The sequence below is a fragment of the Myotis daubentonii genome, chromosome 5, assembly GCF_963259705.1.
Source record: "Myotis daubentonii chromosome 5, mMyoDau2.1, whole genome shotgun sequence".
NCBI classification, from domain to species: domain Eukaryota; kingdom Metazoa; phylum Chordata; class Mammalia; order Chiroptera; family Vespertilionidae; genus Myotis; species Myotis daubentonii.
This window is the reverse complement of record NC_081844.1, coordinates 55788339-55809079: the sequence shown is the minus strand read 5'-3', so window position 1 is coordinate 55809079 and position 20741 is coordinate 55788339. Positions and strand designations below refer to the sequence as shown.

The following is a 20741-nucleotide window of genomic DNA, read 5'->3' as shown; positions in this document are numbered from 1 at the left end:
CTATTGGGGGGGTGTCTTTGAACGTTTGCCACATGAATAGGGAGGACTACTTTACATATAATAAATATCTTGTGTATGTGTGTGCATATAACCATACCATTAATTGTTCTTTAGCTTTACTTCATAATTTTCCACTTATCTTTTTTTGGGTTATGCCTTCAGTTTTACATGAAATAACTTCTCTCCCAACTACCTCCACAGTTAATTAAAGTAATATCTATCCTTACTCAAACATGAAATCTTTGAGGGAGGCAGGGAGAGAGAGAGTGAGAGAAACACCTATGTGAGAGAAACACTGATTGGTTGCCTGCCATCGTGCTCAGGGATCCAACCCACAACCTAGGTATGTGCCCCTAACCAAGAATTGAACCTGAAACCTTTTGGTGGTGCTTCAACTAACACCTAGCCAGGGTTATTTTGTAATTTTTATTGATTCTATACCCCTTTGCTCTAGAATCAGGTGAATGCTCCCATTTTTTACTTAAAATAACTTCTGTGAGATTAAGCAACATGCCTTATGCTCTTATCTCCTTTGTGCCTCAAATATAAACTCTGTCAGATTCTTGACCTAAATCTCAAATGTCTCATAATTACATTCCTTGTTTTCTTTAGGCAAATCATCACAAATAAAAAGTAATGACACATTTCTATTCTTTAGTCTTTAAAAGTGAACAGTTTCAATAGGTAATCTTTAATAATCCTATCTAATAAAAGAGAAAAATGGTAATTGGCGTACGACGATACTCTTTTCATTGGCTAATCAGGGCTATATGCAAATTAACTGCCAACTATGATTGGCAGTTAACTGCCAACTAAGATTGGCAGTTAACTGCCAACAAGATGGTGGTTAATTTGCATATGTAGGCACAATGCAGGGAGGCGAAAGGGAAAGCAGGAAGAAGCCCCCTGCCACTGACAGTGATCAGAAACCCAGGGGGGAGCTAAGAGCTGGGGGGCAGGGCAAAGGCGGCCCTGGGGCCGCCTTTGCCCTGCCCCCCAGCCATGATCGGAGAATCAGGCGCCTTTGCCGCCCTGGCCAGTGATAGCAGGAAGTAGGGGTGGAGCCAGCGATGGGAGCTGGACACGGTCGAAGCTGGCAGTCCCGGGAGCTAGGGGTCCCTTGCCTGGGCCTAAAGCGGAGTCCACGATCGCGGGGCCGCTGCAGCTGCGGGTCCCCGCTGCCCGGGCCGGACACCTAGGCCAGAGGCGTTAGGCCTGGGCAGGGGCGGAGCCTGCAACCGCAGGGAGCTGGGGGTCCCCTGCTCAGGCCTGACACCTCTGCGGGAGGCCTCAGGCCTGGTCAAGGGGCTGATCCAGTGATTGGTGATCGGAGGGTGATGAGGGTCAACTCCTCTGGCCGAGGCATCAGGCCTGGGCGGGGGGCTGAGCCGGGGATTGGGGGGATATGATGGTCCCCTTGCCCAGGCCTGAAGCCTGGGTCAGAGGCCTCAGGCCTGGGCAGGGGCCAGAGCCAGTGATCAGGGGAAGATGGGGGTCCCCTGTCCAAGCCTGACACCTCTGGCGGAGGCGTCAGGCCTGGGCAAGGGGCTGATCCTGTGATTGGAGGGTGATGGGGGTCAACACCTGAGGGCTCCCAGTATGTGAGAGGGGGCAGGCTGGGCTGAGGGACACTCCCCTCCCCACACACACCCAGTGCACGAATTTCGTGCACCGGGCCCCTAGTATTATATGATTATAGATCTTTTACAGGACCATTTAATCTTTATATTTTCATATATTGGTCATAATATTCCTTTACTTAATATTTAACCACAGTTTTCTTTTTTCCAAATTGTCTTTCATTGACGTTTAGGAATATATACTTTTTATGCGCACACACACAAACACACACACACACACACATACACACAAATATACACATAATACATTTATAATTAAGTTGTTAAAAGATTCTTAGGATTTGTTATGGATATTCATTCCTTCAATTCCATAGTGAGTCCATTCTTACTATATTGAATAGTTAGTTGTAAATTGTCATTTTATATTTTTGGAAAAGACTGTGTATACCCATTTTTTATTTTTCTCAAGTAGCCAACTGTTTGTATACAAAGCTTTAAACTTGATTATCAAAATTACTCTTGATAAGGTATATTTACTTAGTAATAATAAAAAATAAGCTACATATATCAGTAATCAAAATAATCTAATCATGTCACAGTAAACAGTTTACGATTTGAAATAAGTCAACATGTGAGTTTAGGTTACCTGCTATTGTGTTGAGAAACATCAAGTACTCGAAGTTTGAAATCTCTCTGTGCTGCCATCGCTGAGTCATATTAGAAGCTTTAAAAAGTTGACGTGGACTAGCTAATGAGATACGCCTGTAAAAAAAGAAAAAGGAAATTGATGTAGAATCAATTTGAACTTAAGATTATACCACAATAATAAATCATGAATATCTTTACTTATTCAAAATGATACCAGTATATTCTGAAAAGTTCTATTTATGTTATACTAATGAGTACTAGAGATGTTTCCATCTACAATTAATGATTAAACAAATGATGTGGATTAGCCACAGGTCTATTATACATGTACTATTCATTAAGGTAAGCTTTTATTACAATGCCATTATAATATCTAGGCTCCATAGGTTGATTAATAATAGGATAATTAATAATTCACTGCTTTACTGATATAAAAGGAATTATAGTATCTTAAAAATACATATAAAATTGTATTAATATTTTTATCCATCTTAATAGTCATTGCATAAAGATAACACATTTGTCCTCACACAGCTAAATATTATGTTTGCATACCCTTTGTAACAGGGAAAAGAGGATAGTAAACTCTTTAGTGGTCTATTCAAGGGTAGGATAGAGGTTAAAAAAACCTTATTTTTTTTATACATCTTAATAGAAGATGTTTTCTGTTTTCTTGATGCAATGTAAATAACGATGGATATAACCAACCAATAATAAGAAGCACTGGGAAATCAGTAGCAGGATTAATTATTCTATTCAGGGCATAGAATTTCAGGTAAGTATGTTGTCACAGTTCTTCTATAACTCAGGACAAGATAGCTATTTTTTAAATAGCTTTATTTACAAAGGTGTAATTTACATACCATAAAATTTACCTATTATTAAGTATACTATTCAATGATTTGTTAAAATTACATTTCTAGAATTGTGCAATTGTCACCACAGTGCACTTGAGAACATTTTCATCACCACAAAAACTTGCCTTGGGCCTATTTATAGTTAATCACCATTCCTATCCCCAGGTCTAGGCAACTATCAATTTTCTTTTTGTCTCTATAAACTTGCCTTTTCTGGACATTTCAGATCAAAAGAATTAAAATCATGTAGTCTTTTGCATCAGGCTTCTTTCACTAACCACAAATGTTTTTGAGGTTCATCAATGTGCTGGCATGTATTAGTTGTTCATCTATTTTGACTGCTAAACAGTATTCCATTGTATGAATATAAAATATACCATTATAAGTGCTGGAAATATATTTAAGTGACAGATTTATTGAGTTAAGACTTTTAGCTTTAACTATAGGAAAACATTACTAAAATTCCCAAGTATGGTAACACATTATTAGGTGATAAATAAAACCTTTTTACAATAGAAAAAAATAAATCTTTTATTATTAAGATAAGGAAATCTATACAATTCTGAGCTGCTTCCTTCTGAACCCTTAAATTCCCCAACCTACATAATAAAAGCGTAATATGCAAATCGACCTAATGGCCAAATAGCAGAACGACCATCTGGATGACCATCCCTGACCATGCTATGACACCCACTGGCACCAGGCCAGCCAAGGCAGGTGTGATGGTATTGGTTGGGGGACCAGCCATCACCCCATGATCGCCCCATGGAGGGAGGCTCAGGCCACTGGCTGGTGGGGCGATCAACTGGGGGCTCCACGATTGTCCCAAAGAGGGAGGCCCAGGCCATCTACCAGCAGGCTACAGTGGGTGGGTGGCGCCTCTCTCTGCAAGGGAAGCCCAGGGGAAGGAAGGCCTACTCTTTGCATGAATTTCGTGCATCAGGCATCTAGTTACATATTAAAACATTAACTAATCAAAACCCTGATTTGCATTGTAAAGCAACTATTCCTTATAACCCAGAGGGGCCTCTTTATGTGCCCTGATTACTTAAAAGCAGAGATCATTAGTAGTTTTAAAGCATGTCCACAAATTCTTTGATACTTCCTCTTTAAAAGGTGAAGTTTGATTCCTCTTCCCTAGAGTCTAGGCTGTATTTTTTATTGTTGTTGTTAATCCTCACCTGAGGATATTTTGTCCACTGAGTTTAAAGAGTGAAAGGGAAGGAAGAGGGAGGGGATGAGAAAAGAGGAAGGAGAAGAGAAAGAGAAAGAGAGACACACATTGATTGGTTGCCTCCCATATGTGCCTCTACTATGAAACCTGCAACCCAGGCAGGTGCCCTTGACTGGGAGTCAAACCCAAGACCCATTGGTACATGGCCTGCACTCTAACCACTGAGTCAGACTGGCCAGGGCACATGAGCTGCATTTAATGACTCACTTGTAACAAATAGAATGCAGCAAAAATGAAGGCACAGTACTACTATCAAGGGTAGGTCATAGAGAAGAAACTGGGGCATCTGCCTTGCATTTCCTCAGATAACTTGCTCTGAGTAAAGTAAGTTCCCAGTCATGCAGACAGTCAAGCAGCCTGTGGAGAGGTGGACTTGGTGGGGAACACTGACAAGAGGAGCTTCACCTTGGACAATCATCCAGCCTCAGAATGACTAACAGCCTGACTGTTGTTTATTCATTCTATTTCAAGTGCATTTGTAATAAGATATTACTGTAAAAAATTGAAATAAACACTAATAAAAAACAACTCAAATCAATACAAAATTAGGTATGCTAAAAGTAAACTAAATTTCTACAGCTAATATGTTTAAAGCAATCAACAGAAAAATCCCACTGGTTCTCTTCACACTTTTCAATTTGTTAACAAAATTGTATTGATGATGAATCAGTACCTACTATCAGAGAAGATAATAGTGATAGTCTCTCATTCTTGATATTGGTAATTAGTATTTACTTTCTCTTTGTTTATAAGTTTTATATTTTTGTTTAATCTTTACAGAAAAACAGCTTTTCATTACATCAATTTTTCTTTATTACTTTTACTTTTCATTGATGTCCTCCCTTCCTGCTTTTTTTTTCCAGCTCACTTTGGTTTACATTTGCTCCTCTTTTTCTAGTTTCTTCAGACAGAAGTTCAGTTGGCTCAAAATAAAACAATCCTATCTAATAAAAGAGAAACATGGCAATTGGTGTACGACCGCTACCCTTCCCATTGGCTAATCAGCGAGATATGAAAATTAACTGTCAGCAAAGATGGCGGCCAGCAGCCAGGCAGCTTGAAACTAACATGAGGCTTGCTTGCTTCAGTGACGGAGGACTCCAACGTTCCCCGCCTGCCGCTGCAGGCCTCTGAGCTGGCAGTTTGAAACATAGTTACAAAAATAGAAGCTAAACAAAACCCTAGAAACCAGCTTTCAGCGAGCCGGGATCTCAGACCTGGAGTTGATACAGAGTTTCGATTGTAGAACCTAAACAAACCAGATACCTGCTTTCAGGAGCAGAGGCCTAAGAGCTGGAGCCTCAGAGCTAAAGCTGGCTCAGAATAAAAAAAAAAAAAATGAAAGAAAAAAAGGAGCAGTTGGGAGCTTCAGTCTCAGCCTGAAAACAGCCCTCAGCCCCTCACCCAGACTGGCCAGGCACCCCAGTGGGGACCCCCACCCTGAAGGGTGTGTGACCAGCTGCAAACAGCCATCATCCCCTCATCCAGGCTGGCCAGGCACCCCAGTGGGGACCCCCACCCTGATCCGGGACACCCTTCAGGGCAAACCAGCCAGCCCCCACCCATGCACCAGGCCTCTATTCTATATAGTAAAATGGTAATATGCCTCCCAGCACCGGGATCAGCAGAGCCGTGAGGTCTCTCGGCACCAGGATCAGCATGACAGGGGGCAGCGCCCAAAACCCCTGATCGCCCGGTGGCTCTGTGTGTGACAGTGGGCGGGACCACAACCTTGCTATCCGCCCTGCTCTGTTCGTGACAGGGGAAGGCGCCCCAACCCCCTGATCGGCCCTGCTCTGTGCCTGATAGGGGGGAGCTCCCCAACCTCCTGATCGCCCTGTGGCTCTGTGTGTGACAGGGTGCGGCGCCCCCCCCCCCCACAGGCCCTGCTCTGTGTGTGATGGGGTAGAGCCATAACCTCCCCATTGGCCCTGCCCTGAGTGTGACAGTGGCGGCGCCCCAACCCCCTGATCGGCCCTGCTCTGTGGGTGATAGAGGGCGGCGCCCTAACCCCCTGATCCGCCCTGCTCTGTGCGTGACAGGGGGGAGCTCCCCAACCCCCTGATGGGCCCTGCTCTGTGCATGACAGGGGGGAGCTCCCCAACCCCCTGATGAGCCCTGCTCTGTGTGTGACAGGGGGTGGCACCGCAACCTCCCCATCGACCCTGCCTTGAGTGTGACAGGGGGCGGTGTCCCAATCCCCCAATCGGCCCTACCCTGAGCGTGACTGAGGGTGGCATCGCAACCTCCCAATCCGCCCTGCTCTGTGCATGACAGGGGACGGTGCCCCAACTCCCCAATCGGCCCTGCTCTGAGCCCGACCAGGGGCTGCACCTAGGGATTAGGCCTGCCCTCTGCCACCCGGGAGCAGGCCTAAGCCAGCAGGTCGTTATCTCCCGAGGGGTCCCAGACTGCAAGAGGGCACAGGCCAGGCTGAGGGACCCCCCCTTCCCCCCGAGTGCACAAATTTTTGTGCACTGGGCCTCTAGTAGACTAATAATCATCATTCACTATGAAACATAAAACACAAGCTTATGTATTTCAAAACAAGGACACATATTAATATAGATTATTTTCCACCTTTTTCTCATATAAAAGAGTACCTCGTTTGAGGCAATCCAAAACATGTTCCAACACCAACACGAGGTAAGTAGTTAACCACTTTCTTGACTGTTGCAGGGTCTGGGAAGTTGAACATTACAGCAACTATGGAAAATAATTTTCAAAAATTAGAACACAGAATGATTTCCTTTCTAGTATATAGACTTTTTGACCTGATAAAATATTTACTCTTAATCCAGATATTTATTAAATACAATTCTTGGCATATTACTTTTATCATAGTGCATTCAAGTTTTAATATTAATATATCAGAGGTAATATTCATTTCGCTTATAAACTCATACCTTAGACAGCTCCTTCCTAAATGCTGTCAGATTGTAACAACTGTTGTTGCGTTACTGTGACATGAAGGTGAGATTACCTAGCTACTAGTTAATTTACAAAACTGAATTTTGGCAAGTTAACTACATATCTATGAATTTCTATAAAACTCTGTTTAAAATTTTAACTATGGTAACAATCTAACACCAAAAAGACTACAAACTTTATTTCCAAGTATGAGCAGTTTTAAAAATATTCTTTTTATAATGTTTATGTTTGCATTTTATATGTTCATATAATCCAGAATAATGTGTAACCTGAAGGAAAATTTTTCCTCTATGGTTAATAATCAAATTTAAATGCTTTCTGATCATTTCTATTTTAGTAAGTACATATTTTGAGAGTATCAAAACATGTACATCAATATATGTAAACATACTAAGTATATAAATGCTAATTTATTAGACATTGGTAAATTTGTATTTTTAAAATATGAAAAAAACAGTCATAAAATCATGAGGAAGAATTTAGAAAATATTCTTTTGGTCAGTCTTAAAATTTCAATTATATTAATTTCAGTATCAGAAGCAGGTATTAGCTGTGAGTGATCACCTAGCCTAAAAAATACTTATGGCCAAAAACTTTTTTCAATTTGGTGTAGCTTTCAAACACTGGAATTACCAACATGTTTCAGGTAAAAAAGTACATGATCATTCACTAAACACCTAAAACATTTAGAACTGTCAAATATATACCCAACATGCTTTGTTAATAATGCTTCCTTGTGTATCCATTATTATGCTCAATACTGGAGAAAAATACAAAACAAAAGGAAAACTAACAGGGACTATGGCAGATGACCAAGATCAAGCGGGAAAGGCAATAGAAAAACACACATACAAAGCAAGGATGCATAAGAAATTTCAAAGAAGAAAAATGAATGAGAATGAACAAGCAATAAATACTACAAGGTTGAAAGCCCTTTGGGGCAGCAAGAATGCAGACTGAACTAAAATGTGAAACATTCACTTGATTATTTGCCTGGAAGAATAATGTTTACACTAGGAAAAAAAATGTATGTGCAGGGGAAGAGACCATACAGGAAAGGGAAAGATATCTTTACCTAAAGAAACCTGTATTCCCTAAAGACACATGATTTCATATAGGAAAAAAGAAAAAGTGTGCGTGGACTATATTATTATATGTAGATTTTGAAACTGACAACTTATAGATTATAGAAAGTGAAAACAAGAAAACTTCAACCTACTTATGTACAGAGAGTATGTGCAAGAAGGCACTAAAGTTTTACATATTCTCTCTTAAATGCCTCCACTCACACTGAACAATACCTTTGTCAAGTTGACCTTGTCTCTCTTGTCCTAATGAATTTCACCAAGTTCCATTCTAAACCCACAAATTAAATTTTAGTTCTTTCAAGAATGATGAAATACAAAGCAACCAGAGCAGTTCAGTACCATATTCTGATGGTCACTTTATAAATGGCAATAGGTTAGACCAAAGTTTAAATAAATGTATGAATCATTTGATTACCCTTTTCCCCTCTCCAAATGAAGCCACCTTCCAGAAGGAGCTCCACTATCAGAGCAATATTGAGGACATCAAATTCCAGAAGTGGTTAAATGCTTAGTAATTTCCCATAATTATAAAGCTTTGAACTAATTTGTTATATGGCCAGAAAAATAAAACTACTACAAAAAATTTCTTAGAATGACCAAGGGGGTAAAAGCCATGAAGATGTAAGTGGGTCAAAAAAGAGTTCAGCAGGGCAGAGGCTGGACTACAAAACACTATCAAAATGGAAACAACATGATATACTATTAAAAAACAAAATGCAAAGAGATGGAGGTTAGCTTTGTAACAATAGACTTCTGCAATATATTACCTCTGTTTGCCATAAAGATCTCCAGGGCTGTATTTTGCAAAAGATAACGACGAGAAAAGATTGATCGTATCTCTGTGAACAGCCATTTTCCATGAAGCCCTTCTGTATATGCCAGGATCTAGTGAGGAAAAAATAATCCCAAGTAAGTAAAAAACAGTATAATTTCTAAGAATTGAATGAACAGTTATTAAAATAATTTGAAAGGAGACTAAAAATATAGATTGCAACTTATGGAAAGGAAGCAGAGTGAAATTATAAAACAGCTACTTATAAATACATTTGGGGGCTTCCTAAAGCAGTGATATCATTTATTTCTTTTCAGGAAATGTATACTGCATTATTTAGTGACTGATTTTTGAGTCATATCATGGAAAATTTTAGGTAAAACTTTAAAAAGAAGGAACACCTGAAAAGATCACATATACAATTCAGTTACATATAATGTGATTTTAATGGACCCAGAATTACTTTTTACATATTTTTAAAAATATATTGAAGTGCATACTTTTTAAAAAATCACACTTTTAAGGTCACTGTTAAGGCAACAGTCACTCATTCAGAAAGCACAAAGAGTGACTGTATAAGAGGTTAAGTATCATTTTGTCAGCCAGGCTAAACACAAACCTGCAAATGAACTCAGCATAATCTCTCTATGGAGTAGATGGTTGTCAGAGTAACTTGTTACAATTCTTGTCATCCCATGTGACAGATGCAGTAGCTTAGAATGCTTTGCAAACTAAAAGTAATCCTGTCTTTAGTCCTAAGCCACTTTGTCGCTTTGTTATTCACGTTTTCTGGGGGTTTTTTTGTTTTGTTTTTTTTTAAAGTTCATTTCAAAAGCTTAACTATGAAGGTGTTGAAGAAAAACCAGATGTGGAATTTCTCTACAACAGTACTTCATATAATATTAATAAAGAAAATGAGATGTGTTTGCTATCAAAACCTGGTGAAAACCCATAAAAGCAAATTAAACATGTAAGCTATATCTCTCAAAAGTAAAAACTATAAAAAAGTACAAATAAAACAAAATTCGATTATGACACTGTATTGTAGGGACAAAGATGGAATAAGCAAAGAGAAGAAAAGTAATGAATAGTAAGAATTTTTCCTACAGTCTAAGTTCTACCAGAGCAAAGACTGAATACACTGTATTTCCAGTTCCTATAACATTATCTGACACAAGATAGATGTTTGTGAATAATTAAATCAATGAATTAATGGTAGCCTAAGTTCCGTATATGGCCCATATTCCTTTTGTTTGAGCCGTATGATATTTAACAAAATTTCAAGCAGTTGAAAGTCCATGAGAAAATGGATATAGAAATTCAGATTTTTTTGTTTCTCAGGAAAAAGTGAAGTTATCTGTCAGATCTAGAATTATATGCCACATGGTGAAACTGGCATGCACTCTCCATTTTTGCAGTTTCCACTCTTTCATTCATTTACTATCATCTCTCTAGTTTCCACTGGCATTTGAGTTTGTCACCCTAGACTTATCAAATTGGAGAGAATCCAATATATGTTCTGTAACACATACTCCCATCTATCCAACAATTACTAGTAAGGAAACTAAACCCAGGCAAGTTCAATACTTAAAACAAAGTCACTTAGGAAGTTAGTGGAAGAGTCTGGAATACTTCCAGGTTTTCAAATCCCAAAGTCCAGAATTTACATAAATAGCACATTGTCACATTTCTAAAAAAGGGTTTTAAATGTCTGTTAAACTAGAACTCAACTCATCAGAAATTATAATAAACTACATTTGTTCTTCCTGCACTTGGGTTACAGATGAAAGAGAAAAATCAAAAGAAAACAGGGGAGTCTTTCAGCTGTGTGATATGTTAAGAATATCACACACTGGTCTCAAAAGTCCATCTTTTATACCGATACAGCTATATAATAAGACCTGTTGCTCATGATGGTGATGTCAATCATTGCAAGAGCATGGTCATCCAACTAAAGATTTAATTATATTTCAGTATACTCCAATTTTTAACTAAAATAAGTATACTGAAACATTATTATATCAGTTTTAAATGTATTAAAATCATTTTCCAATTAATCAGAAAATTCAATTTATATTCCATTCCATTAAGCAGTATAGTTTTTTTTTTTTAAAATTTACTTAAAATACAGCAAGTGGCATGCTCCTAAAAAATTTTTTATTACCAAATGTCAAACCTATTCAAAATTACAGAAAATGATATGAGCCCCAGGTACCCACTACTCAACCTTATAAAATCCTAACATTTTGCCACATTATTGCATACATTTAAGAAACTAATAAAGCATTTCAGATAGCATTGAAATTCCCATGTATAACCCTTCCTGATCCCATTTTCCTATTTTGTCAGAGCCAATCACTACCCTTGGTTTGAGGCTTATTTTTCCCATATAAGTTTTTATACTATTAGTACATGTATATTTGTAAATAACATCCAGCATTTTTTGTACTGTTTTCAAATCTGACAAATGGTGTCATATTGAATATATGACAGTGTGCTTCCAAAGTTAAATATAAGCAGGTCTGTTGATTTTTTAAAACTCTGAGGAAGAGAAATAGGAGGAGAGAAAGAAAATTATTTAAACTTGCCAAAGGTATCAAAAACTGAAAATTTACATACAAAAACTATCCTGTCTTCAAAAAAATTAAAATCTATACTTATAATAAAGATAGTTAGCGTTTTAAATAGAAACAAAGACTCTCTTAACTAACAAAATTACTAGCTGAAATGGATACAATAACATTTCTTTAAAGAATTCATTAGGAAAAGGTGCCAGCACTGAAAAGCAGCTGAGGCCTAGCTAAGGAAGAGGTTTATTTCTTATCAGAACAGTATATTCCTGGTCTGAGGCTTCACTTCAAAGTCTCTAGGGTTCAATTAAAACTGGATTAGGTAGAAGCAGACCCTTCTTTGGGACTTTCTGTTCACTGAAACTCCACATCCACTGACAGCACCCTAGACAGAGGTCTAGCCCTCCAATGAATCAGTTGCTATGGAAACCGTATCATTACCATTGCTCTGCAGTTATGACCCCAAGTCCAGAATAGCTTGAAAGCTTAAGCTCACAGCACTGTCTTTAAATGTTTACCACCTTGTTTTAATATTGGGAGTAGTATTATTAGCAGAAAATTCAATTTTCGCTTTTTAATAATTTGTTTCAACAAGATAGTTTATTAGTTAAATGTTGAGGTGAGGGAATTAGAGAGCAAAGAACAGTATTTAATTTTAAATACAAACACACATATATACTATTTCTTTACATTGAAAAAAGCTACCATATCTTCTTTAAAATTTATATTTGAAAAAATATGTTATTCTCCCCCACTAATACACACATTTCCTCCTTCTACCCTTCAAATAGGATACTATGAATACATATGAAAACTTCTTCACCCTGTTGCATTTACTGGCTTGAAAGTAAAGCATTTTCTTTTTTTACTTTTCCATTAACCATTCAGTTTGCAAAGCTTATGAATGTATCCAAATAAAAACCTTCATCCATTTTCTCTTCCTTATGAAAGAAGAAAAATAGAAACATGCCTTTATTGACCAACTGCATGAATATCAGGCATTTTTAAAAGTAGAGCTAAATTAGTCTTTGAAAATAAAGCAGTATTTGTTTCACAAAAGAAAAAGGTTTTGTTAAAAAACAAAAACAAAAAAACTACCACCAATAAATTTTAAATGTGTTAAAGTTCTCTTTGTAAGACAATTATATTAAAAAGTGATAACATATTTTACCTTAAAAATATTTTGGGAGTGTTATATTTTTATAATATTATCCTTAATGGTTAAAGTTACATTACATATCCTAGTCCCAAATATTAGCCAATATTTGGAGAGGTTTTACTTTCTGATAATTCCATATTGACTTTTGAACAATCTGATAATAGAAAAAAAGATAATATACACCAACAAAATTTAAGTACTTAATTTTCACAACAAAACCATTTCCAGAATAAGGATATATCTAACATCAAGAAAAATGTTTTAAACTTAGTATACAAAATACAAACTAATTATGCCATCAATTAAGTAATAACACCACTACTAGGAAAGTCTAGAAAATATTCATATTCCATCATATTCCATTTTATAGAATACAATTATAAATTAGTTACAAGAATTATAAGTTAATAAAATAGTATTTAAAATAAAAACCCATGTTGAAAACATTCAATATCAACTCACCACTAAATATATGTGTAAATGTTTTATTTATAATAATTTTACCAAAGTAATTTAAAGTAATTTTATGCAAGTACTTGAAAGTTACACTACTCTATTATTAACATAGCTTTTAGATTTTTACTGCATACAATTTCCTCTGAAACCTGGTGTCAAAGCAAAGCACTTAATTTTTTCTAGAAACATTGAATTCTACTTGGTTTAGAATTTACTTCATCACCAACCATTTGACTTTTAGTTTTAAGTTTTCAGATATAAGAATAAAACTTAAAGGTCCTTTTTAAATGCAAAAATGACATTTAGTTTACTGTAATGTAAACTGTAACATGGTAATTTTGTTATTAAGTATATTATAAGCATACTTTGAAAAAAAACTCAGAGTGATGCTAACAAAAATATGGAAGTTACAAATACAACAGAAAATTAACTTTTAAATTATGAGTAATTTTTTTTCATCTCTATAGTAAATTTCCTCCTTCTGCTTACTAGTACTATGATGCAGTACAGTATTCTCCTTAGTATTTTCATTGGTGACAAATTCAATTAAACATATTCATTACTCTAATGTTTTACTTGGCAGTTTAGTCACTATGAAAAATAAAAAATATATAAATAAAATGCTATGTGACCTCTGTATTGATTGGGCTAAAATGGTTTTAGCCTGGGTGTGGATGATGGGGCAGCTGGGAGGGACAAGTGGGGAGCATACAAACACATACACTCTTATGTTTTCTCTTCCAATTACTGAGGGAGATGATAAAACCACAGCGAATGATGTATCAGCTCATTTTATCTTATCGCTTTGGGGCTAGGTGACAATGAAGTTCATATTTCACTGGCTCCCATTGAAGATTGTGAAAATTACTTGCCCTCATGACCTGAAATTTCACTACAAGACAGAAATTTCTCTTCTGCAAAGTAATGCAATTTTTCAGATGTCAACCTTTAGCCCAGCTTTAAAAATTAATTTCATTTATATTAACCAATGATATTGATATTTTCACAGAACATTCTTTGATACATGAAGCACTGACTGGCAAATTGATGTTGCTTTCGATGGGCAAGACTATTTTATTTTAAGCTGCTATGGCAGACAGATTTATGGCAAACTGAAATTCCCATTTCATAATTTAATATTTGTGCTGGAGTGATGCACCTTTATGCCTTTGGTCTGTAAATAATTCACAATCTTTAGTTAGTTCTGTTTTATTTTCAATATTCTTCAGCTAAAAAATAATTTACATTATAAATGATGTAGCATAAAAGCAATCATTTATTGAACATTTAATATGTATCATAATGAGTCAAAAGCCAAATATGGTCATGAAGAAGAACAAAGAAGGTATATATCAATCATCCTACTAATTTTTAATTTAGTTTATTTGTAAGAAACTATATCTGCAGACTGATTACTTTTTTTTAAAGAAGAATCAAAAATAAACCACAAAAGAATATTCAAGAACAATATTAAGGACCATGACTGCATCTTACTTTATTTTTCATAGTAGTACATGAAGTAAAAAGCTAGGTATTAAATTTTCAGAAAGAGAGTAGATTGAACTTAGATAACTACCTAAATTAAAATAGAAATATATGGGCTTGGAGGTACCTTTTAAGATATAAACATAATGAAACAAAGTAACCAAGTCAACTTTATCATAAAGTATGAACACCCATCTGATTTTAGCATAAGTGATAAAGGAATTACCTTTTATCTGCAGAAAAAAAACTCAATGTTTTGAGGTAATAAAAGTGTTACTAAAAGATATAGTCTGGTGCCTTAGCAAATTTTTATTACCTTTATCCAGTAAAGAGTTTTGTCTAATTAAAAAAAAAATGTCTTGATAAGATAATTACACCAATACTCTTTCATTTTATTAATATGGTAAGTTAAGCATAAACATGCATAAATTTATGTATTAATCTATATTCTTAAAATAAGAGAAAGGCTAAAACATTTCCTTACATTAGCTAATTTCCCCCCCCCAAAATGGTTTAACACTTATGCCTAACTTTGTATTTATATCTATATTTAAATTTTCCTTACAGGTATGATATGGGGAAAACAGTAATATAAATGATAATTTATTTTTTTAAATATATTTTTATTGATTTCAGAGAGGAAGGAAGAGGGAGAGATAGAAACATCAATGATGAGAATCATTGATTGGCAGCCTCCTGCATGCCCCCTACTGGGGATTGAGCCTGCAACCCAGGCATGTGCCCTGACTGGGAACTGAACTGTAACCTCCTGGTTCATAAGTCAACACTCAAACACTGAGCTACACTGGCTGGGCAATAATTTTTCTATTTTGCTTGGAAAGATTCCTAATCACTTCTCAAAAACGTATATCAGTAACATGCTATTGTCACTGAAATCAAGTTATGAAGTATTTTTGCCTATTATTTCACAAGCTGAATCTCTGAAGTTGAGCTTTCTACTCCTTAACAAAGAGTTGGATTTAAGTCAGCACTAATAAAAACTAATTTTAAATATATTAGATTGCTCTATAATATATACTGTTAAAACAAAAATGAGCACTATCTTTCTTCTCAATGCAAATTCTTACCTTATGAATTCAATCTCAGCCTCAGATTGTTAGCAAAAATCCTGCCTAGATATATGAACCAAAGCTTCAAGTTAGAGTAGTATCAGCCTGTAGCTAAACTACTTACCTCTTTGTAGCAGATATAATATGATTGGAATTTTCTCTGGTGAGTAAGCTATTTAGCTAAATAAAGAGTGTATCTTCAAGAAATGTGCTTTTGTTCTTCAAACATAGCAGAGTACAGAAGTAAAAAACAAAATGCAAGTTTGTATAGTGAACAGCCTTGGAAGAGACAGATAATGTCTCCCTTAGAGCCAAGGGCAGGTTTGTTTATTGCCCAGTATAATAAAGATAATGACACTTTCTGGAGCAAAGGCCAGACTTTACTGCCCAGTGTACACATTTAGGGTTCTTGAAGATTGACACTGTTCAACTGGGATGTAAACTCACTGGGGTACACAGTATCTATCTGGGTCTCTTATCTCAATTTGCTCAGACTGCATACAAAATAGCACAGACTGTAAGGCTTGAACTACAGAAATATATTTCTCACAGTCCTGGAAACTGAGAAGTCCAAGGCCAAGGTGCTAGCAGATCTGGTTCCTGGAGAGAACCCTCTTCCTGGCTCGTAGATCTCTGCCTTCTCACAGTATCCTCTAGTGGAGAGAGGGGGAGATCTTTCTTCCTCTTTTTACAAGAACAGTCTGATTGGATTCGGGTGCCAAGCTCATGACCTCATAAAACCTTAATTATCTCCTAAAGACCCTATCTCCATATATAGTCACAATGGGGGTTAGAGTTTCAACATATGAAGGGGGGAGGGACATAATTCTGTCCATAGCACCCCTCTTAGTCACCTCATAATTGTGCTATAAGAAAGATCTTTGTCTCTGGCCCGGGAGTCTCGTATCTTCATTGGTGAACTTTTGGCAAAACAAACTGTTAGCTTGCAGTAACTGACTATTCATCTGTGGTCAGGGACACTTGCTGCTGCAACTCTTCAATAGAGCAAGTAGTTTTCATTGGCCTGCGGCATTTTCCATGTGTGCATTCCCTAGTTCAAACCAAAACACGGGTATTCATAATACTATCAATAGGTTGATGAGGCAGAGAAAGGACACGTCAACTTTGTATAAACAGGATTGAAGTTCTTCCAGTCTGCTTGCATTCTATCCTAAGTATATTAACTTAGTTCATCTCACTTCCCTTTCTTCTCATTGTGTGCTTTAAACTGATTTAATAAGTCATGTGATTTGAGAATCTTAATTTATAACATATTTGCAGGCTACTATCATTATAGCAAGGTAATTTCTCTCAGAACAGGTTCACAGCTAATCTTTACCTAACCTTAAATTACAAAAATTACTATAGGACAAAGGCAAAAAAATTTGAAGCTCCATAATTCATTGATAGTCAGCCCCACTTTAATACCAAAAACTTAAACAAGAGTCTAAAAAAGGAAACTTGATGGGCAATGCCATCACTAAATAAAAATAGAGAACTTCTAAATAAGCCATAAACTAATAAAATCTAGCAATGATGTACAAAAATAGTATTTACCAAGAAATGTATATACTGCTAATGAACACATGAAATCTAAAACCCCTTTGGAAAGTAATCTTATATTATTTATCAAAAATTAAAATAGCCATATTTTTCATACTCACAAAACAAAAATGGAAAATAAGACTGTAAAATCCAATGCATGTTATTAGAAAAATGGTTGAAAAAGTGTGATATATCTTCTTCATTCACTGAAAAGAATGAAAGAAGCTACTTCAGCTGCTTTGGGTGATATCCACCATCAATATATAGTAGAGTGAGAAAAGCAACACACCAAGAAATGTGTACTGCAGGGTTTCATTTTTCTAAATCAACGAAAAAAGCCCAAACAACACATAAGTGTCTATGAAAATGGAGAAAAATATGAACGGATACACAATAGATTGTTAATATATCAGTTAAGTATGAGAGAAGAGGATCTGGGTAGCAGATGGGAATTGAACCTGCAACCCAGGTACATGACCTTGACCAGAAATCGAACCTTCGAACATTCGGTACACAGGCTGACACTCTAACCACTGAGAAACAGCGGCCAGGGCTATAGTTTCCATTTTTGTATTGAGGTTCCCCATAGGTTCATGTTTTGCATTAAATTTTGAGTATATCTATAATAGTATTTTTCCATATTAATCTTTTATTTTCTTCTTTTACTTATTTTTACCATTAACTAGACTCTAGATTTTATTTAGATTTTACAAATCTCTCCATTAATGCCCTCTTTCTATTCTAGGATCCATAAAGAAATACCAGAAGGAATTTACTTTTCAAGTCTCCTCAGTCTTCTCTGTGTGTGACAGTTTCTCAGCATTGCCTCGCTTTTCATAACTTTAATAATCTTGAAGAATACTGGCTGGGAAAGTCTATAGACTGTTCCTAATCTGGGTTTGTCTATTTTTCTCAGGATTAGAATGGGGTTATAGGTTTTCATTAGGAAAACAACCGAGTGAAGTGCCTCTATACTCATTTGAAGTAGTTATATGATATCCACCAAATATCACTAGTAATGGTAACATTCATCACATGGTTAAAGTAACATCTGCAAATTTACTATTGCCCTAGCCAGTTTGGTTCATTTGATAGAGTGTCGGCCTGTACATCAAAGGGTCTGGGGTACAATTCCAGTCAAGGGCACATATCTTGGTTGCAGGCTCCTCCTCGGCCAGGGCCCTGGTAGGAGCTTATGCAGGAGGCAACCAATCTATGTGTTTCTCTCACATAGATACTTCTCTCTGTCTTTCCCTCTCTCTTCCACTCTCTATAAAAATCAAAGAAAAAAATATCCTCAGGTGAGGATTAAAAAATAATCATCTATATATATAAAAGCCTAAGTGACCAAATGGCCGGTTGCTATGACATGCCTTGACCACCAGGGGACAGATGCTCAATGCAGGAGCTGTCCCCTGGTGGTCAGTGTGCTCCCACAACCAACCTTCTGCGCCCCCTACCTCCGCCAGCCAACCTCCTGCAGTCCCGAACAGCCCCAATCACTGGCCAGGCCAAGGGACCCCACCTGTGCACGAATTCGTGCACCAGGCCTCTAGTAATAAATAAAGTTACTATTCTTTGCTTCCCTTAATCTATTCTTTGGAAGTTGTCACTACTCTAGCAACAACTTCCCCCCAGAGCAGCGGTTCTCAACCTGTGGGTCGCGACCCCTTTGGGGGTCGAACCACCCTTTCACAGGGGTCACCTAAGACCATCGGAAAACACATATATAATTACATATCGTTTTTGTGATTAATCACTATGCTTTAATTATGTTCAATTTGTAACAATGAAATTGGGGGTCACCACAAAATGAGGAACTGTATTAAAGGGTTGTGGCATTAGGAAGGTTGAGAACCGCTGCCCTAGAGGGGAGTGGGTAAAGTGAAATTAAGGTCTATCCTCTAGAATGGAAAGATTATAAATATAAAATACAATATATATTAAAAATAGATTTTTAAATTCCATAATCTCTATCACTTCTGTGACTCTTTCTATTGAGTGATTTTCTCCTAGAATCACATTTATCTGCTTCCTGGCATTTCAAGTAACTTTTTGTATATTGAATAATAATATTCATATTCATAAGGACTCACAATTATTTTCCTTAGGTTGTTTTGTCTTCCATCCGAGAGAAGTCAAGTTTGTTCTAGCAGACAGCTAATTTAATTGTGTATCAGATTATTCCTTTTCAGGGTTGTTTCAAGCTTTGTTAAGACAAGTATACAGGGGAATTGAGGAAACCAAGATGGCGGCATAGGTTAACGCCGGAGATTGCTGCCTCGAACAACCACTTAAAAAAACAACTAAAAGACGGAACAGACATCATCCAGAACCAGAGGAAGGCTGGCTGAGGGGAAATTCTACAACTAGGAGGAAAGAGAATATCATACCCAGACTCAGAGGAGGCACAGTGCTGAAGTGAAATACTCAGGTGCGGAGTGCGCACGAGCAGGCTGGCGGCGGAGGGCGCGGTTGTTGTTTTCAATCGGGAGGGAGTTTCAGACTCTGAGCTCCAGATCCGGGCGAGTCTCTAGGGACCCAGACTCAAACGGGAGAAACAGGATTGTCTGGCTTCGGTCGGAACTCGAAGGCAGCTTTCTCTCCGAGGTTTGCAGCGGTTGCTGGGACTCTGTGAGGCAGAGCCCCTAGGGACGGGACTGAGAGCAGCCATAACTGCTCGCTCCGGCCCGCCCTGTAGATCCCTGGGGACCTGCCCCGCCCAAGCCCTGCGCAGAGCCATTTGCCGGATAGCCTCAGGCAAAGGCTAGATTAGCACCACCACCCTAGAGATCCAGCACAGAAGCTCTCCCACTGCAGACACAGCTGACTCTCATAGCCAGTTAGCCTGGAGGTCAAATCACCCCCACTATTGCCAACAACAATCAAGGCTTAACTACAACAAGACTGCACAAAGACCACTAGGGGGTGCACCAAGAAAGCATAAAAAATGCGGAGACAAAGAAACAGGACAAAACTGTCAATGGAGGATATTGAGTTCAGAACCACACTTTTAAGGTCTCTTAAGAACTGTCTAGAAGCCGTCGATAAATGTAGTGAGATCCTCAAGAAATCTAATGAGACCCTCAATGTTATGATAAAGAACCAACTAGAAATTAAGCATACACGGACTGAAATAACGAATACTATACAGACTCCCAACAGCAGACCAGAGGAGCGCAAGCATCAAGGCAAAGATTTGAAATGCGATGAAGCAAAAAACACCCAACCACAAAAGCAAAATGAAAAAAGAATCCGAAAATACGAAGATAGTGTAAGGAGACTCTGGGACAGCTTCAAGCGTACCAACATCAGAATTATAGGGGTGCCAGAAGATCAGAGAGAC

The 20741-nt window shown here is 37.4% G+C and overlaps 1 protein-coding gene across 10 annotated transcripts in view; it reads right to left on the bottom strand.

Annotated features, from left to right (window-relative positions):
* The window catches only part of LRBA (LPS responsive beige-like anchor protein), a 593124-nt gene that overhangs the window by 164664 nt on the left and 407719 nt on the right, over positions 1–20741 (bottom strand). For all 10 annotated transcript variants that reach the window (XM_059697845.1, XM_059697843.1, XM_059697844.1 and 7 more), the window contains 3 exons: positions 9106–9223; positions 6923–7025; positions 2227–2342 (listed from right to left, as the gene is read on the bottom strand). In XM_059697845.1, the coding sequence (XP_059553828.1) occupies positions 2227–2342; positions 6923–7025; positions 9106–9223 (337 nt within the window). The remainder of the gene's footprint in view (positions 1–2226; positions 2343–6922; positions 7026–9105; positions 9224–20741) is intronic.